The sequence below is a fragment of the Neodiprion pinetum genome, chromosome 1, assembly GCF_021155775.2.
Source record: "Neodiprion pinetum isolate iyNeoPine1 chromosome 1, iyNeoPine1.2, whole genome shotgun sequence".
NCBI lineage: Eukaryota > Metazoa > Arthropoda > Insecta > Hymenoptera > Diprionidae > Neodiprion > Neodiprion pinetum.
Window position 1 is genome coordinate 8,433,173 of NC_060232.1, and position 24,116 is coordinate 8,457,288.

At 40.4% G+C, this 24,116-nt stretch overlaps 1 protein-coding gene across 1 annotated transcript in view; it reads right to left on the reverse strand.

Annotated features, from left to right (window-relative positions):
- The window catches only part of Sol1, a 359,519-nt gene that overhangs the window by 165,763 nt on the left and 169,640 nt on the right, over positions 1-24,116 (reverse strand). The window contains exons 5-6 of the mRNA XM_046615171.2: positions 10,089-10,245; positions 8,984-9,043 (exon numbers count right to left, since the gene is read on the reverse strand). Of these exons, the coding sequence (XP_046471127.1) occupies positions 8,984-9,043; positions 10,089-10,245 (217 nt within the window). The remainder of the gene's footprint in view (positions 1-8,983; positions 9,044-10,088; positions 10,246-24,116) is intronic.

Below are 24,116 nucleotides of genomic sequence, written 5' to 3' on the forward strand. Positions count from 1 at the left end.
ATAAACACTCTGCAGACAGAGATATCGGAATAAATTACACTCATTTCATTATGAATGAATTATTCATTGCATTGTGAAACATATTCGTTGAACAGCTGAAGAGACAGAGCGAGAGAAAAAAAATCCTTGGTTAATAGTGCTCGTTCCGTTCGAATATCTCGTTATATCCAGCATAAATTATCCATTTGATTAAAAAGGGCTTTGATGATCAGCTTCATTCTTTTACGACGCCGTGATAAGACATCGTCTAGTGATCGAAATATAGATTCGTAATTCGATGTCAAATTGGTGGAATTGAAATTGTATTATCGTAAACAGACGTTAAAGACAGAGACAGTGATGAGTTTGAAAATTGCAGAATTAAATCATTTAACACGTTTGCAGTCAGATCTTTCTCTTTAGGTTAACCCTTTCAGTTACAGAAGCCACTATAGTGACACCCTTTTTTTCTTTGAAATTTTTTTTATATTTCGTGACAAATCCTGAATCTCTTTGCATCGTCAGGTAATCGAATTGCGTGACTGTAAGGGATAAATTTACGGCAAAATATTTAACGATATTTATATACCGGTTTTAAAAATCTGAAAAAATCTTTCAGGCTAAACCGATAAAAATTATGATCAGTCAGCACGAATTATTTATTACTATGTTCACCTGCACTGATAACTTGCGCTACTTCACGATGCGTGAGAGATCTTTGTCTCTATCAGTTTGAAATAAAGGTGTTCTTTCCGAACCAGAACAAATAGCTTCACACGTCGCAGCCCAATTACGATAGAAATTATGCATTACCCGTGAATTCGCAAGTGACAAGATCCAGATAGTCTCGGATCTACTTCTCGAAGAACGAGATCAAGTTCGGTTTTTTTTATCGCAAAAAGAAAAAATAAAACATATGAAATTAGATAGTAATTGAAAAGGTCCTTATCGAGTAATCACTCGAAATAACTATAACGACTAACAATAAGAAAAAAATATCCTACACATACTTTTTCCCTACTTTAGTGTAAATAACCAAAAGTTTTGAATAATCTGATCTAATCTTGCTTCAGATTCGTCTACCAGGAGAGAAATTATAAGCGTCGACTTGTTAACCTAATTTTTCTGCATTGCCTAATAAAGAATGAATTTGGTTTTTTCACTGTCTGTACAAAGCTGGATTACGTCACCGGAAGTGTAAATTTGTGATTTAGATTTGATAATCATTGCAGAATAGATTGGTTATATTTTCATAAATAATAATTATACGTTGTTGTTCTCGTTCTGGCGAAACAAGCACGCCGATTTTGGGCGGCTTCTGACCGGAATCTTTGACTAGCGTCCGACTGAAAGCCGGGCTTTTCGGTTGGGCCCACTCAGCTGTACAGTTTTTTGGAAAGTTTTAAGTGTGAAAAGGATGTTCGGGTACATCGGCCCGCTTTTCCATGGCTGGGAAAACCATCTGCAGAAACTAATGAAAGCGATTAGCGTCGGTGTCAGAGTGCGGTTGTGGCTAGGGTCGACCCATTATAACTTGAGCCACTGTTCACATTCCACGTTAACGGCAGATGGATTACTCTTAGCACCTCGTTCGGAGGCGGCACATCTGCACATGGTTACACGGAAACCGCTGTTTTCATAGAATCCTTCAGTCTCGAAGAGAGAGAGAGAGTGAGAGAGAGAGAGAGAGAGAGAGAGAGAGTGAGAGAGAGAGAGAGAGAGAGAGAGAAAGTTAGAGGAGTAAAACGAGAGATGTGGAGAGGAAATACGAATAAATTCTCCAAACACGTTAGCGTCCTGCGCCCTCAAAATGAGTTTATTGTTTTCGAAACGAAAAAAAAAAGAAAACGGGGCAAAAAACGAAGATAACGTACATATGGCACGTAAAATTCGGCGGGCTCTGCACGGTTACCAAAACTAACCTGACGTAGTACTGTTCCGAAAATTTCTCTCGTCTGAATGGCTCACTAAATTACAAAGATTAAAGGCAGGTTAGCCCATAAAATTGTACGCCGGTTTAGTACAACAGCTGACTCCATTGATAAAATATTGTTTATAGAGGGGATAAGGTATTTATAGGTTGATGAAAAAAATGGGCCGAGAATAAACGAATCTGTTGTCGCAACGAAAAACAAAAAAAACGTTTCAAATTCATGCGATACAATTTGTACATTTGAATCCATCGAAACTCCGCAATACTCAGAGTGTGCAAATTCGTCGATTCGTTGACTAATTTCTATCATGTCACATATTTCTTAGCACTGTCACGTCTCAAATGCAGTCCTTACGAAAAACTAACTGGAAAATCAGGTTATTCTGCATTAAAAATGTATTATATACACGTATATATTATATTATATATGACGAGATATTACAGATGAATTGCCTAAAATTGCCTATCGAACTAGTATAATTATGTAAATGTTCAATTTCGAGTTCATTTATATTTTTGAAACTGGTTTTTCCGGTAGCCGTGAATGTGTACAGGTGAAAAAAAGAGAGTTTGCATTTTTTGTAAACATCATTCATCGACTTCGCGGTGGGTTTGACCATACAACAACTTGCCCGAGGGAAACTCGAACCTGTCGGTAATAATGAGTTTTGTAAAATTTCCTGGAAGCAGTCACAACGAAGCTTGGAAAAATGCAAATCTCATGTACGTACAATAAACTCGTTTCAAGCTGCAAAAAATTCGTCGCGGTATTTGCAGTTGAATCTTTTGCTTTCAAACGGCATAACAAAATTTAGTGAACAGAGGGTCAAGATGAAAGTATAAATAAATTGGATCGGAGAACGAAAGCCGCGCAAGCGCTATTCTACGGTGAAATTCTGCTCAACATTGTTGAAAATTACTACTTTCTGGATCGCGTTTCGTTTTCCGTACCGTGTATGTATCAAAAGGGCGCAAAGTCACTGGACGACGCGAATCGTTGGGTCGGGGTCAAAATCCTGAAAGACCAAAAAGTCGATTGGTCGAAAACCCGAAATTTTCGAGATAAAAATTCTAAAACAACGAATGACCAGCGTACCGAAGCTGGGAATTTTGCTACATCACCCAGTTGAGTAACTGTTTTCCGGAATGTTCATTTAACCGAACGCCTGCTTATCCGAAAAAGTATTTTCAGGACAGTCGGCATTCCGGATGACCAAAGCATAAAATGTGGAGATACGGAAAAATGAACGTTCCGAAATTAAAAATCGAGAGCGGCTAATACTTCCAACAGCCGTAAAACTGAAAGAAATAGTTGTTGACAATCAAGGTTCAGAGGGAGCAACATCACGATTTGCAAAATGCAGAAGGGCCAGAAAGCCAAATGGCCGCAATACGGTTGTCATGGTTACGTGGGCTTGTGCTAAATGGCACCAGACACCGGCCATCGGATACGCGTGTCGTTGCAGAGAATATATGGGCTTATGACGTCATCCAACCTTCCGGCATTTTGGCCATTTTGCCTTCAGCGGGTTTCGAGATTTCGACCTTTCGAGTCTTTGGTCAGTCGTTATTGGTGAATTCGGATTCATAGATTTCCGACAAAGGCACGACTCTAACATTTGTAAAGTCGATTTTTTGACTTTTCGGTATTTTCGCAATTCAATATTTTGCCCTTCGTAATCTTGGCCATTCTGAAAAAAATGTCGGTATCGATTTATTTATACATTTTTGCGTTCTTAATTTTTATTTTTCCCCCTGACAACTTCTCGTATTTATAATCTCTCTACGTTTTCAATTGTCGGTAGTTTGGCATTCGGGATTTCGTTCCGTCGACTTTTTGGTCTTTGCATTTTTGTACCTCAGCCGATTGTTCGCCGAGGTGATCCTCACTCCTGCAGGCTGCTACATCGCAGCTAGGTTGGTCTTATTTCGTACATAGAGAAGGCGAGCGCCGTTGGGAAATCATCTAATTTGTATACAAAACGAAAATTTCAACATCGAGCCACGCAGACACATATACATACGGGATTAACGTAACAATTTTCCTTCCTCAAAAAGCTGAGGGCTCTCTCCTTTGCTGCATTTTCCGTACGACTACGCATCCACCCTTGCGTGTTAACTGTGTCGGATATATCCTTCGGGCTCTTGCGATATTCAAACACAATGTAAGTAGATGGCATTTTCAGGGAATCGAATCTTATCGCAGTAACATTGAAGGAGAAAATTTTTTGCCCATTTAAAAGAATCAATTTGTAGACGCATTTTACACGAAATTCACTCGTGGAAACATAATGCGATGTTGTAAATAGTCAAACTAATGAAACAATTGTTTCAAAATCGCGAACAAATTAATTTCAATGAAATACATTTCAAAACACGAAATCTCACTTGGAATTTAGTCGATTTAATGCAATAATACATTTTTCGTGATATTATCAAAATATTGAATACGCTCCGGTACATTCAACTAAATCGTTTAATGCAGCCCGCTAAATCTATTCGGTGAATAAAGATAAGTAAAATTCAGGAAATCATGAAGGCTACAGCTTAATTATCGCTATTAAATAATATGTTATACCGTGACTCTACAAAATTTTTTGTTGAAATAGTAAAATAGTGTCTGTAACGCGTTAAAAATCCTTTCTCGCAAGAGAAGTAAGATCAGCAATTATTAGGAGATGCTACAGGCATGTGTCTAGTAACATCAGTAGAACCGAATCATGCGTGGTCTGATACCGTTGAATCAGTCCGTCAAGTCACAATGGCATATTTCTTTGTCGTTGTTTGATGTGGCCCTTGATTTTTGTAAAAATATAAACTACGATCAGGCGATAATTTTTTTAGTCACGACAATTAATCGATCATTTTTCAATCATTAGTGAATGATTTTACTGCGCAAATCCGATTTTGCAATTGCAACAGAATCTGTAAGATTATGGTGCCAGAGCTTTTTTTAAACAATATGAAAACATTTTCTTTTCTGTGCGCTATAAAATCAAGGAAACTTTTTGTTTGTGAGAAAATGATGTTTGGTCTGATGGATATTAACTCTGAAATTTCGTTGCTAGGAGCAAATTTTGCTCACTACGCAGAAAAACTTTTCCGAGGGTAGTTAAAAAATTTTCACATACTACGTATATCGAAACGATATCGAAAACGTTCAATGAATAACTGCTAAAAGCTGGATCAAAATCGATCGTTGAACCCGCTCGGCGATGGAAAATTGTTGAAATTCTTCCACATCCTTTAAGACGCGGGCGTTCCTTCGAGGATCAATATATATATATAGCAAAAGACAATCATGACACGTCAGTCGAGTCGGCAAAGTGTTTTAGAAGATTTAATCACTAGTGGAAGAAAACCGAGAGCAAAGTTTCACGGAGGTAATAATTGTCCTCAACAATTAAAACCCCTGACGGTATGAAGTTGGTAACTTTGAACGATTAACCTTTGTGCGAACGTGGCGACAGCCGAGACCGAGGCCCCATTGTGTTCTAATGCAAAGTATTTCAACTCCTCTTTACACTCGTTCTTGATACCTCCGTCGCTCAGAGTTTGACGACAGTGAGAAAGTCCATATAGAGAGAGCTGCACGATTCGCGCCGAGGAAACAAACTCCGGGATCTTCGTACAGTTAACCCGGATAGAAGTTTGCTTGCGTACGTTCGTTTTTTTTCCACTATTTTCTCGTCTCGAAACTTGGTGGTGGCGCAGGTGATGCTAAGGGATGAACCACCTCGCGGTTTACCGGCTGCAGAGTCTCTTTACGCACACATTCCTTGAAACCCGGTCAAACTGCACCAGCCTGCAGGAGTTAATCCCTGATAAATCCTCCAACTCTCGTCTAATTCCGTATTGAGCTTCCTTAATTTCATTCCGCCGGGGACTCTGCAGGTTTCTCCGATTTCACGTGGATTCAGACTCGAAAAAACGACCAACCAGATTTGAATTCACTTTTTCTTCTCCTTCGGTAATCTTTGCTACATCTCCGATCGATCGGACATTCTCACCGATTCGTTACAACTGTTACAGCACAAAAGATACAAAACTTTTCCAGAGATGACGGGAGTTGTGAAATTTCATAATTTACGAATCTCTAAATCATTTACGATCGTGCCTAAAAAATTTTCGTTTGATCTGAGGTATGTCGCATTTGTCTTCAGTTCCGCATGCTCAAGTGCACGGAAAATCTCGAAGGAAAGGAATTTCATTTCGCGGCAACAGGAGGTGGAATATTATTCCTTCTACGAAGGGGAAAATCTCGGTAACGTTTGCGAATTTAAAAATATCAAATTTCTAAAAATTTCCACTCCCTTTTACCCCGAAGACATCTCTCCCTATTCGATCTCAGCTATTTTCTCCGGGAAAAATTTAAATCGAAACGTGGATTTCGGATGACGCCTTGATCCGGGACTTGTCGACACGCGGTTTTGACATGTTCATCGAGCGAAGAGCGTGAGGTCAGCCCACCGATTCGCCGGCCGGCGTCAGCCGGTATCAGGAGTGGACAGATTTATGTAGGTAATATCGGAGGCATTAGGCCTTTGACTTATCGGCGTTCGTAAAATCCAGCGTTGCGAAGGCCTATGTTTCATTCATGGGTTCATAATACGTCAGATCTCCGCCCTCCTCGTAGAACAATGCTGCTTAAATCCGCTTCGCCCGTCCCTCTTTCGATCCTTTTCTTTCCTACACCCTCTCTCTAGCTATCGCAATTTTAAACAGGGGACGGTATTGCTCGCTTGGCATTTATTGTTACTGTACTGCTTTCTTCGACCTTTCTTCCCCAGTTTCTATCATTGTTGCATCACATTGTCTCGATACTTGGCCTTCGGAATGCAGAAGAGCCTTGCAAAATTGTTAATTTTTGCATAGCGTGTAACTACTCAGCTTGTTTCATTTTCTACTCGATTCCTTTCTCAACTTACCCCAGTAATTTCACCTGGATAAAAATTCCGCCATCTTCTCCTGCACATTTTGTCTTCATTTTTTTACATCACTACGCTGGATCCTCGAAAATCATTGTATAGAAATCTTGTCCGGTTAATAAACTCATTGCCCGAAATCAATAAGATTTTAAGAGAAATTGAATGTAATTCTGGTGAGTGAGCCGCAATTAATCGGTCTATTCACTACAAAAAAAAAAAAAAAAAGGGATCACGAAATTCTTGCGGCTTCTACAAATTTATATTATCGCAAAATGGAAGCGTGAACCAGTGATTAGAAGACTATATCAATGGAAATAGGAATCGAACAATATGAGCCAAGCTAAAATGTCACGCTGAAACACAAACAGTTGTTGCGAGTGAAATTTTCGGAGTGAATATTCACTGCAGCTTATTCGTTGGACCTATTGTTCTATTGATTGATTCGTATTACGGCTACGCAACTCGAGCCACGAAGGACTCATAGTGAGTGAATAATCGTATTGGGTTCCCCAGACGGACTGGTAGGTTCGGTGAATTGATTCGTTCTATTGAAGGAAACTGGAGAGTCTTCTCTCTCAGGGAGCCTTAGCAACCGAGCCTATTTAGAAGCCAGCTTAAATTTACCTTCACTATCTGAAACTCCGTATCTCGATAAATTCGTTGTATCTCGTTCGTTTCGAATCGATTTCGACGTTAAACGTATTTTCTTTGGTACTTGGATACTCCGTTCGTTTCTGCAAATAAATCACTAAATAAAGAGGTAAGAATTCCTTGTCGGACAAAAATTCCGATCCATCATGCATAACATCTGCGGATATATATAATACACATTTATTTCATCCAGTCGTGAACATTAGAATCTACTGCAAATCTCGCGTCAGTTTTTTAAATTACGCACTAATTATACCTGAATGGACTATAAAAGAGGTCAGTCGATCAAGCTGAGCTTCCGTTTTTTTTTTTTTTTTCAGTATTCGTAAAGTTGCATACTTGAAAAAAAAAAACAGAGAGAAATGCAATGATTGGTTACACAAAATTAATTTCTTTTCCCCAGTTTTTTAGCTAAAGAGCAATTAATTCATCCGAGAAGTAAGCGATAGAAATTCAGCGGATCTTCGTACACACACGGTAAGAATTCTTAATGTTTCGATGGTTTCTTGGCTGCAGATAGAGTCAATCGCATACCGATATCCGTTCGTACATTATAGGAAAAGCCGTAGAGTGAAGACGTCGGAACGTTTCGCAAACATTTGTTCAAGCTATTTGATTAGTTTAATGGTCCACTGGACTTGACGCGGTTCCATCATCGTTTCCATGATATAACTCAACGGGCAAATAGAATATTATACGGAAGATTTGCCACAGATCTTCGGAATTCCGTGCATTGGTAAACACCTGCTGGCATCGAGGCTAGAAATGTTCGATTCATAGATAAGTGCGACTCGATTAACCACTCGAAATCAATCGGTTGTAGGAGAGGTGAGTGAGCAAAAAGTGAAAACTGAAAATAATCTTCGAGTGATAAGTAATTGGTGAAAAAACTTTCCGCATAGTCGATGAAAAATTTCAAGTAAAGCCGATACGGAATTCAATCCGTGCACGCAATTACGTATATAGTGTGAACATAAGTGACTCGCATAGTTTTGTAATTGATTATTTGCTCAGAAAATTTGCCCCTCCCGTTGGGTAGAAGAATAAAGTAAAAAGGGAGAGTGAAAGTTAGAGGGGAAAAAAGTGGCCGTCGGTGGAAAACACGAGAGTGGCTTAACTTTTAAGTGAGGCATTTATGCCTCATTTTGAGGCCCGTTTGTCTTATACATCTCTCGCCTCTCTACTCTTTTCACCCTTACGGCATTACGCGCGAAAATGATAAAGAAACAGCCGGCACCCTTCGCCAGTCAAAGGGAACCAGCAGCCCTCGGTCTCTGTCCTTTAGTCGATTTCTCAATGGAAGAATTGTTTGCCTCACCGTAACAATAGTACGTTTTGTTCCTTGTATCAACCTCTGAAAGATACGCAAATGATCTTGGGCCAGACTTTGATCTGCACCCTTCCAGCTTATACCGTTCGGCCTTTGTACAATACATTGGTTAATATCAAGTTAGTTTCGAATAAGAATAACGCAACCTCGACTCTGGCTTACCTCAGATCACCCTTCTGCAGTGCGATTTCTTCGAACAGCACACGAATTCGTTCCTTTAATCTGTAACAATGAAAGTATATTTATGCGCTTTGAATTCAATAATTGGCCTTCTGTGACATAGCAGAAAAAATATTTTACATTTTCGAAGAATTTATCAACGTGAAATAAGTCTGTCCAACTTTCTTTTCTCCCTCATTAATGTCGATAACAATATTATTGTTATTATTATTATTATCACGATTGTCAGACTACGTAACTTCAAGATCCAATATTATAAAACAATGAAGAAATAAAAAACGAAATGACAGAAGCAGAGTGGTTTTAATACCGATCGATCGTGAAATGATACCGTAGTTTCGAATATCGTGGACTGCAGAGAGTAATAAAGTCAGTGAATGATATAACTTTCTGAAAGTTGCGACTCTAGTCTAGAATATGAGTTCATTAAAGACATTTCCGAGACTTAACTGACTATGGGTCAAGGTTTATTGTAATCTAAATCCGTGGATTGTACGGCAAGATCCCTTCTCAACGCCTAATAAACTCTATATATATGTCGGGGCTCATTTGGTGCATAAACTTGACCGATATTTGTAGTATTCGTTATGAAAATTACATCCCATTCTCGAACATTCCAAACTCTTAGTATTCACAAAATGGTCTGAAACTTATATTTGGTCTGATGGGATGAACAGTAACAAGTGATTTTGAACGATTGATCTTAAAAGACAATATCTATGACCATGATCTAGTTGCGAGACCATTTGACACAGCTTTACCCAACGATATTATATTCCGCACCAATTTGATCCTTGTTTGTACTTGCAAACTTTTTCCAAGTTTATCGTAGCCCATTTCCAAATATCCTTACGTACATTATACCCGACCTTAAAACAGTAATTTGAGAAAGGTGAAAGAGGAGGCGAGGTAGAATATAGAAAGTTTCATGACTGTATGACAAGAAGACCCGGTGAGAAATGAGGAAAGTTGTTCGCCGTCGGAAGCACAAGAATTTCTTGTGACGAGAGGATGGGAGGAAGAGATGGAAAGATACGGAGAGTGAGTCAAGGAAGGAGACAGGGTGTGTTTATACCGTATACCGTACCTTGCCCGGAACCGGTACGAGCACCGGATGTTCTTCGGGTAGGAGGACGGATAGCGAGGCGAGTAAAACCGTCCACGCAGTGGCGTGAGGGTGGAGCTGACGAATTCGTAGTCACACATACTTCCCGGTATCGGTTGTCCGTCGATCTCGAACTTTCCTGAAACAAGAAAGAACGTGGGTTTATTAAACAGGGTCACTGGTCAAAGAATGTTGGGTCAATCGGTTCCTCTTCCTTCATCTCCGTCCCTTGTTTCATTCAACCATTCCCAAGACCTGAATTGGCAAGAATCGAATGTTCCTCATCACAGAATGACGACGCGAGAGCAGTCCATCACTGTGTCGTATAATCTCGAGAGAAGCACTCATCGATTGGTTTTTCACGGATGGAGGCGGCGCCGTGCGGCGTTGTAAAAAGGAGTCTAACCTTGGCCGAGAGTTGTCGGAAAGAAGAGAGAAAAGTACGGAAAGAGAGTGTGAGAGGAAAAAATAGATTGGCAAGATATTCAGTTTACCTTACGTCACTGTAGGCTAGCGCACACCGTATACATCTCACTTATCTCTTGACAAATGACGTCGCTTTTCGCGGCAGTCTGACACGTGACTGACGTAATCAGACTATGACATAATGACCTGCCAACAACCAGACGCAACTCGAGATGGGTTGATCAGGTTAGTGAAAGCGAGACACGCCTCTGAGAGGGATGCCTGCAGGTATTTTCGTCTCCGGTTACTTCCTCTCAACGTCCGCAGGCTTTGATATTAATTCCGATTTCGGAATGATGCTCTGATCCATACCCTTTGGGACGTGTTTTAGGTGTTCGAGTAATCGGAGGCTTCCCAGGGGACTAAATTACCGTAGAAGGGTTCAAGCTCGCTGTTCACAATCACTTCTGTCAGTCTAAGCGAATTACTGATCATGACTATCCACTGATTATGAGAAACGGTGTTCGTTATTCATACACAGTCTTTGCTCCGCCAAATTAGGATCAAAACCTTCAGCCAGTAATGAAATTTTGATAGAGTGAAACTTCCCAATGGCGGACATCTTCGGGACTAAAAATATCGTCCGTTATTGAGTAGTGTCCGTTATTCAAAACAACATTAACCTGTAAATTGTGCTTCTTGAGATTTTTAGACTGTCCGTTCAAGAGAGGAAACCATCGTTGGGAGGCGTACGTTAAGAGAAGTTTCACTGTAATTGGTTCTGCGAATGGTAACGAAGTTTGACTTCTCTTCTCCGCGAGGATACAAGTGCGTAACTAAATCATGTGAATTTCCGAGTTGATCGCCAGTCATGCTACCGAGGAACTCGTGCGAATGTCTTCCCGCAAACGCAGGGTTCGGTATTTGACTCTTCTACCGGGGCTGGAATTCTTGAACTCCGAGATGCACTTCGGCACGGTTGGCACTGTTCCTAGACTGAGAAGACGAAACAAAGTGATAGCGGACCGTCTGCGCCAAGATATATTGCAGACCTGCACCGACTTCCGCTTAAGAAACTCGAGATGCCAGAGGGTGAAAATATTTTGAGGAGAAATCGATTTGGCAAAAATAAAAACTTCCACCAAAAAGTGGGAATGAAAGTGTCCTGACGTGCCAAACGTGTTGGCACAAAAATTTGAGCCTATATTTCCGGACGATATCTGTCTCGGTAAGAAAAAAAGTTATTGGTAAAAGTTGGTAATCGTGACACCCTCCCGGGAGTCGCCCTTCCTTGACAGGTAGTCGGGGCTGTTTCATGGTTTAATTCTTATTCTCACCTCGAAATCAAACTCGTGTGGTGAACGAGGGTCCCTGAGAAAGTTCTTAGCACATCGTACGATGAGCAGCTGGCGATAAGACGGGGCTTTTATAACTCTTTGTTCGAAGAAGTTACGCGAAAACTTGTCAAGAGTTTACCAAGGATATCGTGGACGAGGAGCTCTCCCTCCTTCTCACACTCTCTTTCTCTCCCTCTTTCCCTCTAGAACCAAACCTTGTTTTCTGTCCACCCTTTTACCTGGCGATGCAAGTTTAGTTTATCCCGGGGTTACTTTCGCCATTGAACTCCTTAAATCAAATACAACTAAACCATTCTCCTTTTTCCGTTCTCCGTTCCTGAGATCTCAACCTCTCCTGTCTTTTCAATCTCTGCTCTTCCTATTCCCGTCCCACTTTTCGTTCTCTCTGTTCTATTTTCCAGAGAAACCGCAGGCGGCTCCCTCACCCTTGTAATCCTGTTGTACCACCCTCAACCGTGAAGCCTCTGCTATATTTGCTCGGTCTATCCAACCGCGTCACACAATACTTGCACTTCTCTCATGCATCTTATTTCCTGCAGTGCTTCTGGCGCTTCTCTCTACGTGGTTCCATGTCCCGTTGCTTTCGCCTACGTATGTACGGAAGTACGGCTCGCGTTTCATACAAATTTGGGAATATATTACATTCACAGCGTATCTCTCGAACATAGTGAATGTTTCTAATTTTCACTCTCGTGCAATGCGATACATCGTTTGAAACCTTCGCTCTAAATAAGTTCACGGAAAACATCGTTCTTCGGTTAGACACACCGATCTCTGAGTAATGATCACGGAATTCGGAATGGACAAATCAAGAAGCAATGAAAAATACATTATAAGCAATTACCACCGTAACGCTGAGATCAAAGGCAATCGCAGAGTCTTTGCCGAGTGATTCATTCAATTACCAAACAAATTAAACATCCAACACTGGATCTTACGGCCTCTCTGAAATTGGCACTCTCGAATAATGCATCGGACATCAATTCGAGAGTAAATGAACTTCGCTGCAATATTTCATTGTCAAATACTACTTACGAAATTTCGATTTCTACGTTAAATTAGAAGTTGGCAAGTTCGTGACGAGGCGAGGAGGCAAAATTCATTGTCCCATTGAACCTGCTTCTGCGTTTATACCTCGGCGTCATTTTTCCCGTCCCGCCAGTAAATACAATAAAGGTGGACCATTTTACGGTCTGCCCTATAGATGCCCGTGCGGAGATGGTCCCGGATACCTAATGGGTGTCCTTAGCGGTGCTTCCAGCTAGATAAGAGCGCTTTCTTCGTCTGCAATTAGAGCTGGCGATGTGCACTTTGTGCTCGTAGTGTAATTTTTTTTTTTCTAGAAGTAAGTCTTTCTATTTGAGGAGCGTTCGTTTCTTTGAAGAAATTGCGAGCAGACCGAGACTCGAGAATCGTCCCCGTGTTGTGTAAGGGCGTTGGGCAGGTGAGACGCGTAGCTGCAGGTTGGATCGAATCTTCTCAATTAAGAAAGTGCAAGCTCAAACTAAAGGAAGCAAAAAGACTAACTTGCGAACTTTTAAAGGTGAAAAAGGTCCTCAGTCGTAAGACGCATACGCCATCACACGTATCCAGAGTAAATAATGATAAGGCGTGAAGCGAGCGAAATATCTCCTGTTGTCCATGGGTGAACAGTAAAAATAGGAGTCGGGTGATATCTCGTAAAATTCACCACCTCCTGAAACCATTTTATCGAACCTCCGGCGGCGAGGGATACTAGTAAGAAGGAAATTGCGTTATATGAACCCTTACATGCCAGTACTATAAATCATGTCCGCAACACACCGTGACTCTTTTTTTGCGGTTGTTTTTACAGTTGAAGTGCATGGTCTGAGACTCCTCAACCTTCACTATGCCAGCTATATTCACTATTTCTACGAAAGAATTTAATGGTCTCATTATTTCTCTGGAATGAATTTTGAAAGTTCGCTGTTAAATTGTTCGTACGAGATACAGGCCGAACATTGGTTTTAGTTTACACAAAGTTCACGGACCAATAAACATGCCAGAATTGCTCTTCAGCAAACAGATGTTATCAACCCTATAAGAGAAAGGCATACCTACAACGGCAATGCGTATTGACTGACTTAAGACCAAATTTGCCTGGTCTTGTTGGAATTCAGAAATGAGGTGAGATTGCGATTGCGTTCGGGCCAGACTCTGTCGTCAGTTTCGCGAGAATTCTATTGTGCAATTGACTTTCAGGTTTCCAGGTCTCCTCCTTTATCAAGACAGCACCGAATCAAACGGGTTCGCAATCTTGTGTTCGGAGGCTTGCAGGTTGCAGTGAGTTTCTTGACGCAAGTACATATTGACACGATTGAACTTGAAGAATATCAGTCCAAGTGCTGCGTGGTTATCGTCCCTGTTTCCGAACGGTGTGAAAATTTGATCAAATTCCGACGAAGCAGACGGAGTTCCTCGGTAGCTTGATTAATTTATTCAATTTAGCTGGCAGGCGAGCCTGATACGAACGGTATTAAAGAGGCGGTGGCGAGGGGATGTTTTGTCGAGGACATCAAAGAGTTTATGGTGATTGAAAGAGCTCTTGGAAAACGGGCTTCAAAATACGTGGGAGGTGTTTTGCGCAAGGTGTTAATATTGTACACGCACACGACGAAATAAAAGGAAATCTCTCTGGACATTTGCAGGATTTCCCACGTTTTGCGGTTAAGAAATGCGATCTGGTATTCCGCAGATGCTCGGTACCAAAACATTCCAAATATGGTGAGAACGTGCAGCGGCGGAAAGGAGCAGAAATCCAGCGTCCTGACCAATGAGCCATGTTTTTCAACGCGGTGAGAAGCAAAAAATTCGCCCGATCATCCGTGTATTTTTAACGCGAAGCCAAAATTTGCGACAATCTTATTTCACTCCAAGTGCAGGATAGAATCTCGGTGGAAAATCAATTCTCCCTTTGTTCTTCACCCTTGCAAAAGGCTCACTGCAGTTCTAAGTGTTTGCACCGTCTACACAGAGTATACAATACCGATTTACCGTTCCACGATTATCCGTAAGGGATCACGTAGATTGAAGCGGTGCCGAGGCACGTATGCCTTCGTACACGAGTATCAACAATCAAGACCGGTGATTTAAGTTCCAGCGTTCATTTTATGACGCATTCGTGCCGTTCGATTCTAGCCCCGATTACAAGGTACGTGCTCGTTAGTTCTCGTTAATGAGAAAAAGTTTCCGAGCATATGTTCAAGATACAAAATCAGAGCAACTGCATTGCCTTACTTCTTGGAATTAGGGTGAGGGAGTTGAGGCTCGATAGCATTTCATTGATTAGTATGAAGAAATTCGAGTGGAAGCTTTTTACCTTCTTTTACGGTCGTTCCAGCGTCCCGATACTTTTCCTTGAAATAAGCGAATCACTTTGAAAGCTCTCGAAGTTCAAGTCCGAAAGTTTTATATCGGACGGTGTAGTGAAATTAGGCTTTTTCTTACTTTTATCGTACAGCACTGACATAAAATTCATTTGAAAGGATGAATATGAAAACAAAATTTTTAGCGGAAATACTTCAGCCCGATTTAAGGAGCGTTAAGCGCTATGCCAATTGGAACTACATTGCTTGATTTACTGTAACATCGAGCATAGAGCGGCCCGCTAAATTAAGGAACCTTTCTCATACTAGGCGATTTCCCTCAAATAGCCACTTTCGAGGGGCGACGTCGACCCGGAGAGTTGAAAATTGGAACCATTTCCTGCCATTTGGGAGAAGGAAATGAATCAACACGCAAGAACGTGTTCAAGGGTATGGTATAATTTCAATCCACCGTTCCAAACGAGCAGAACAGTCAAGAAGACAGATAATCAAAGTGTTAAAACCGTACGTTTGTATAATGAAAATTGATCGTTATCGCAAAGTGAGATTCGCAGTTTACGATACGTAGCGAATGACAGCGGAGGTTGGCCGACGGAACGAATTCCATAAGTTGTGTTTCACGGTTACGTGAACGGGGATCCAAGCAGGAGCGGAAAGCATGAGAGTTTGAAATGGAAAGCGGTTGGTAGGTAAGCGAATTTGTCCAGACCATTGCCAGGTTAAATGCCGCATGTTCAATTCACGGAAATAGACAACAGTTAGGGGCCGCGGAAGCAAATCCCCCGCTCAAAAGGTTACGGGAAACCATGGAAAATTTGGAACTCTCCTCATTGTCAGTTGGGCTGCGAATCCGTCCCTCGTAGAGCCGACGGAAGCGATCGCAACGTGGCGTGACGTCACATCGGGAAAAACGATTCGGATCAGAGGCGTAGAATGTAGAATTCGACCGGCGTGTAAACCGCGGGCTCTCGGCTTGAAGAGGGCTCGTTTTCGTGACTAGAATTTCTACGCTGTACAATTTCGACGCCCTGCTAGTACACTGGAACTTTTGCCACTGTATACCGGTGAAAATAGAACCCTGCCTTTTTACCAATTGTCGGACGAACAGCGAAAAGCTCAGCGAAGTTCTCACCTACTCGGTTTCAACTTCTCGCCGAACGGTATTTTCCTGCAGTTCCTCGAAGTTAGCCACCCATGCTTGTTATACTGCAGAACTTTACTTCGAGTCGGGAATTATGTACGACGAATTATATGCTCCGGTCACTTCTACCCGTTTTTAACGTTTGGTTTCTCTCTGTTCTAGAGCAAAGTAAACGTTATCGCAATTATTTGGAAAATTAAAATTTCCTGAATGCAGGCCAGGCATTTTTTCCTGCTTTTTCAGTTACAGTTTTATCTTTAGACCAAAGTGGAATCACCGCTTTAGATTTTTGGAATTAAGAGCAGTTTTGCTCTCTCTCATTTCTCTGATTCTCTTTTCCTCTGTCCATGCTCTGATTATTCTTTTCATTTTTGATTCCATTTCACGGTGATACTAATCTCTTCGAATTATAGACAAGAAATGAAAATATATGACGCAAAGAGTTTGAAACCGAGAATGGAAAGTGATCAGGGAAGACATGGAGAGAAAAAGAGAAAGAGAGAGAGAGAGTGTGAGAGTGGGACGGAAAACTAGTATGATGTGGTAGCGATATGAGAAAATTCTTCAAATTGCATACCAGAGGCATACCTGAGGTATCAAAAGCAGCCGAGAATGCTGATTTCAGCTGCGGTAGGTAGGAACAATTGTTAGGGTGAAGGTATGTATATTTCATTCTGATAGGAATGAATACCAAAACTTTTTCCATCATCTTATGTATGCGAAGCCAATGGACCATATACAGATGCGCAACGCAGTGGCACGCAAGAGACTCGTTGGCATCATTTCTTCATCGAAAATCCTCTTCACCCCAAACAAATACTCCTCGCCAAGTTTACCTCTGCGCCATATTTTTCGCTTCAGCAGAAGTGTTTATTTTATGAACATCTACAAGTAAATTGTCAACTTTTCTATCAAGCGACCCAAATTTCGTGCAGAAATTCGTATACGATCGCTGTTACTGTCGAAGTCCCAAAGCTTGGAGCAAAAAGATTGAAAAACATTAATATTCTTCTTCGTATAGCAGCGTGCAGTTAAATTGATATTAATTATTTTCAAGGTAAGGATCAACTGCGATGTGGTAACTGGTATCAGGGCGTAAGGGATAAATTCTAAATGAAATACGAAGGCACCAGTTCGCTTAGTCGGGTAGAGAGTGGCTCGAGGCGAGGGCAAAGAAGGCCCGACAAGTTCGTCTCTCTGGTTAAGTACACGATACACGCACAAGTTATCTCGCGGAAGACATTAATAAGTTTTGTTTCATTATACACCTTGACAAAAGCTTCCGCGATCTCGAAAACAAATTGTTTCTGTTGTGTTTCCAACCGTGGGATAACGAAAGGGTTTATTATAACCGTCAAAGGTGATTTCGATACAGGCTTAGATTTCGAGGCAAGTAACGAGGAAATTTAGTTTTTCCTTCAGTCTTTTGGCTCGTTGTTTCGGTTTTTCAAAACTGGTACATTTCACGTTTTTACTTGTTTTGAAAAGCCTTGCGATTTGTTGGAAAAAAAAATTTGGACCAGCGTTGGAACTTATTCGCCTTCTTTGATCATGTTGAACTTTTAATTATTGAAACACTGATCGGATCTTTGACGCAAAGATTACGATGGTGTTTTTATTTATTTCATATTCACACAATAAGCTGTGAGTGATTTATAAAAGCACGAAGTATTTCGAATATACTTTCCTGTCGTGTGATTAGTTTTCCAAAAAAGTCAACGATCGATGTATCGTTCATAAATTCGTCGCCGCGTGAGAATATTAAAGCGTAATTTCTCGAAATCGATTATGCGTATTGCGTTGCTCGTCATTGTTCATTTGCGAATTATAGACATTTCCATAATTAACGCATACAATTACGTATGAATCTGATTTACCAGGGGCGTATTCACGACAAACGATGATCCGTTGTATTTGTAATGAATTTACAGCTTCATTACTTGCTAAGGACAGAATTGCGCCGGTGGTTTGCACAGGCGTCAATGCTCACACTCAGACTAATTGGCATCACCGTTGCGCCCGTGGGGTTCCGTGACCTGAAAGCCAACCCTTTCGTGCGATGTACGTATACGCACATGTAACGCAATTGCGTGCATTTCGCCCGGTCGCTGACACGAGATTTCCAAATAACTAGCATCTTGAACCAATATAATATGCGCAATAAATGAAAGTTCCAATTTAGAAATTAGAAAAAAAAGATTAAACCAGAGCGATAAATTTTCTCTGAACGATTTGCCCAAAAAATTTGTAGAAAATAGGTTAAAAGAAAAAAAGGAAAAAGAGAGAGAGAGTAAAACTAATTTAAAAAGTTAGTTTAACATTTTTCTCCCCTATCGAAGAAAAACTATTTTCACGAAATTCAATTCGTTAACTAGAATGTCATTGAGAAATTTTCATTCAATACCTGTTTCGATTTTATTCATTTTCTGTATGCCTGTACGTGTCACATACATCGTTGTTATCGAATTGTGATTAGGCTGATGAAATTTGTCGTTATATTAATACAGGGATCCGACTATCGCGTACCCTCTTCGCAATGCGAGAAACTGTTCATTCGAAGAAAAAACCGCGTCGTGAAATGAAAACGTCAATAAGCCAACTAAGTAAGGGAGCATTATCAAGCAAAGTTGATATCGGGTGTCTCGGGACTGGCATACCTAATTATTCTCAAGGTACCCCCTGCGTAACTTCCGCTTTCGGTACGCCGAACCAGAAGATATTGCCCTCGATATTTGAGGCCTCGATAAAGGGGCTCAATGGCAATGAGATGAAAAAAGAAATCAAAACGAAAGGAAAAGTGATAAAACGGAAAAAAGAAAGTCAGGAAAGTCCTGTTTGCATCATTCTTGATGCTTGGAAATTTGTACGGGAAATTAAACCGCATCCTTTCTCTGCCCTCATTCTTATACAAGCAAATAAGCACCGGATATTTCGCGCTACGAGAGCCTAGCCGATATAATTTCACTTTAAGAATTCACCGTTGTTTTTGTTCAAAAATTTCACGACAATCTCTTGATAAACAGAAATTATTTTTAAACGATATGAAAATACTACTATATTTTTGGTGCTACATACACTGTGTGCATAAATAAAACGCTGATAAAAAAAATTGTTCAACAGATTGTAGATTTGATCACAAAGTTTGAAAATTTCGACAAATGATATCATGATTCGAGAATTATCAATTGCGTAGAAAAATTTTATTCCAGTTAGTAGTAATCGACTTCTTTTTTCTTTCACAAGACACGAGAGAACAAAAAAAAAAAAAATACAAATTGCCAACAAACACACCGACATCGTGTTCATTTTATAAGACTGGGGAAGAAAAACAGCGATTCTCGTGTGAAAATAATAATAACGCGTGTGAAATTTGCGAATATAAATGACACTCGGGCACTTTGGTGGTAAAACACATTTCGAGGATGAATATTATGTACTGGTCCGGTATGTACATGGAGTTGAGCTTAACTGCACGAGGGTACCTAAATCAAGTGGAGCTGCCGACAGAGGAAAGAGTCTTCTCAGTCCTTCGAAAGCGCGAGCTTCCTTGTCCTGTTCCCACGGCACTAACAGAGCTTCGTGTACGTATGCATCTATGCATATATATATATATATGTATATGTATATATATATATATATGGTGTGTGTATACATATACACATATACATTACACCATATATATATATATATGGTGTGTGTATACATATACACATATACATTACACATGTATAGTGACAGCTTACGGTACCAGCTCCGTAGGATTTCGGTGCCCACGCGTATTGTCCAGAAGACAATGCGGTATTATGAAGCTTCCAGCTTTCCTGAGTGGTCCGCTAATACGATATTTACCAGACAATTTATCACCCCGGACAATCGTCATTAATCATTTACAATGAAGAAAGAATTCTACCGTCCGAATTGGTTGGTTTCTTTTCATTGTTAGTAGTTGACGACCGTCCAGCGAATGTCATTTCATTTTACATTTTTTATCAGTTTTATATATTTTTCCGCCACCGGAATCGAGCCTGATCCTTCGTTGTTAATCGTTCTTTTGCGTTACTTTATGAACGGGAAACTGTTGGATCTTTGTATCAGTATATTGACGCGCTAACATGAGTTTATATCCACTTTAACGATTTACGAGGCGCGGATGAGGGATGGAAGAATTTTGGCTACGCGGAGAAACCAAATTCACTAAAATATTGTACTTTTTTGGGGAAAGGAGACGCGCGAATTCATTCTTTTCCGGTTCAATTAGGGTGATTAAAATGTTGCTGATAATTTTTGTGAGGAACGAATGCAGGTGATAAAAATTTTTTCGATGGGATGATTCTGTTCATTGTAAACAGAGGTCTAGATTGGCAAAAAAATGTATTCAATTTTAGTGGGCTTTGAAGCCTGCCTATGAAAATTTTGGGCGTAGGATTTGCAGACAGTGTTACAGATTCTTGGTAATTTAATTTTTTCGGAGAACTGAACCGGTCTTATTTTAATGAAAGGCTTTTGCGTAAGTGGGATGAATAAATTCTTATACCTCGAAAACTTGTTTTTTCTTTTGCATAGGACGCTCAAATTTCCAAATTACTAGACGGAGACTCATCGTCTTTTGGGTGACAATCAATCTCAAACATTTAAAACGATTAACTAATTATAAACAAAACCGTATTCTTTTAGATATGAAATTCCGAGCGTGTCAATGTCGGGTAAAATTTTTTAGTGCAATATAAAACTGCTTACGTCCAATATCAAATTCAAAAGAATGATACCAAGAGATGATCGAACGATTCTTGCAGACTTTCGAGCCTCTTCGATGTCATTACGGTTGGATCAAGTTTGGATAGCGCATAATATATATATATGGGGGAGGTTTTATTGGCCGAGAATATGCGGGGTTCGAGATTATCGCAAGGTATTGAATGTTAATAAGATTCAAATAACAATGTAGACCCTCGGCGGATCGAAACGAGGTTTATAACTCAAAGTGTCATTTGTGTGCGTCGCGTAGTAGGCTTGCAGAAAAGTTAAAATTTGCGTGAAAAGTGAGAGCTGCAAACCTGCGGCTTTTCCGAGCCACTTGATTTTCTCTCGTCTTCTGGGAAATAAGCTGCCACTGTCCAAACTGAAATATTCAATCTCTATGTTCTTCTCCGAGTTACGTTTAATTTCGAGACAGACTTTCTTTCACTCTTGTCCGTGACAAGCTTTGAGCATTTACGCGTTTATCGGATAATCGGTGTCAACGGCATAAGATTCATTTATTTATCTCGTTTTCTTTTTTTCAACGCAAACATTCAACGAAATTCAATATTCAAGGCAAGTTGCGGAGAACAGCATTATCGAAGGCTGAAAATATAACATACACGATGTGGAGATTTTCTTTGAGCAGGAAAAATTTCCTGCAGGCAGATAAACGTATACGCAAGCCCTGCGAAATGTTTCCTCCCTCAATTACCGGTCTCTCTCCCCAACTGTCCGTCCCTTGTCGAATTATTTCAGCAATTGATAATTGGACCGCTGCCTACCTTTGAGCCGCGAAGCCTGAGGTCCTGGGCCCTCAAGCTAGTCGATAAACGAATTTTCGTGAACAGTCAACTTGTTATATCGCAAATCCGTCGTCCTGCGACAGTCGGAAATTTCAATATCTTCCGTTTGACTCACAAGGCTTGATTTATTTTCCGAAGTACCGAATTTACAGTTCATGACATCGATGCTATGGTAAGAATTAATAAATCGCAATATCGAGTTACGCGTAACTTTGCTTTGTAATTAAACTCATAATGAACAAAATATAACACGCGTTGTTGATTACTCGAGTGGATTGCACAATTTTTAATCTAAAATGCGGTAGAAAAATTCCGATATTTTCATTTTCTATTTGTCTACCCAAGTTAATTAAACGTTCCGTTTCAACTCGCGAGAAATTCACTTTGATTCCGTATACTCCGCGAATAGTTTGAATTAAATGCAGCACGGCTGTAAAGATCACGAAGTAAAAGAATAATTAGCGGCTGGTGTACCTGATGCAAAACTGCTAAGATCTTAATACGACAACTACTAAAAAGGAGAGTAAAGGTTGTTGCTGAGCAGCCGTTAACGAGTTGAAAAAAAAAATCCTCTCAACTTGCAGTAATCGCCTCAAGCCGTTTAAAATTGTTAAATTGTATGCCGAAGAAGATTGCCTCGCGTGTCAAGAAAATGCGGCGTCTACTTTTTCTCCAAACTATCATCAGTTAAGTCCGAACGTATTTTGACTTCCAAACTCACGACGTATTTACGCATCACATTGAGCAAATCACAGGCGTGTTAACCCGATCGTTTCTAAGACTGACCACCGTCTTCTAAACGGTTGTGGCTCTCTAAACTCAATTATCACAAATTTGAATAAATGAATTTGCAAATGGAAATATTATACGGTGGATAGCGACGCTTTTGGAGCGGATTGCTGACACGTGACGCATAATACAAAACGAACCCGCCCTTTACCTTTTTTCCTCTTTTATGATTGCCGTTTTATTTTTTACTTATTTCCTTTTATTTTTTTGTTCTTGATCTCTCTACGCTCTCCACGTTTTTTCAATATCAAACTTGTGCCCGGCATAATAATTACCGAGGTTTCGCCCCGAATATAAAAGTTTTTCGAAATGAATTCGAAAGTGCCGAAAAGATGTGACCGGCAACGCTGACTGCAGCGGAACAGGCTAAACGTAATTTCGTTCTGCAAAGACGACGATAAATTGGCCGAAAACAAATAATAATTTCTTTTACGAGCTGAGAATAGTGGGTTGTGACGCATGGGGATATTTTTACGAGTGGATAAAGTGGGTACCGGTACCGGGACAAAGGGAATAAGAGAGAGATAGAGAGAGAGAGAGAGAGAGAGAGAGAGAGAGAGAGGAGAGAGACAGAGGAAAACAAACAAGGAGGCGAAGAAGTAGAAGAAGAAGGAAGCGGAAAAGATCTCGAGCGGTTTGTGAGAAAGTTTTTGTTTTATCATTTTCACAAGAGTCTCTACGGAGAGCTCGAGCTTCGTGGCGAGGCACGTTTTCTATACACTCACATGTCGTTTTCGTTACTTTGATCAGGAAGGAATGGCTGAAAAAAAAAAAAAAAGAAAAGAAAAGAAAAAAGTAAGAAAAAATCACGGAAGATAAAAAAAAAAAAAAATAATAAGAAAGTCAAGAGGCGGAAGCGCACAGAGCGAGATAACGCGAAATAGAAAACAAAAATACCACCGGAAAGATACGAAGAAGATATGTGAAAAAGGAAAATTGAAAAATAAAAAAGAAAAGAATAAAAGAATGGGAGAGAGAAAAAAGACGGATACAAAGTGCGGTGTGTGATTTGAAGGAATTGAAAAAGTCACTCGTTCAGTAAATACGACTGATTCAACTACGCTGCGCTGTTCGCGGGTAGGGAGGGAGGGGATAATGAATATTCCATTCGTCCGATGGCTTTTATAATTGGATAGTGAGAAACGGCGTTGGCACATGGTTTTCGGTGTAGGTGTAGCTATTAAATGTAGGTATAGAAGCGGGGATGAAAAATGTCCCCTGGATGATGCTCTGAATGTAAAGTGGTTATTTGAAACTTGATTCGAGGTATAAATTTCAACTGAGGAATCATCCGGCGTAGCTATCGGGGGTGCTAATACAATTTATGAGGTGTGAAGCTGAACGGATTCGGTGCCATTGATTACTATCTTGGGAATTACATTTGCCTACGAACGTATAACACTCGGCGAGGATCTGTCCGAAGCTGA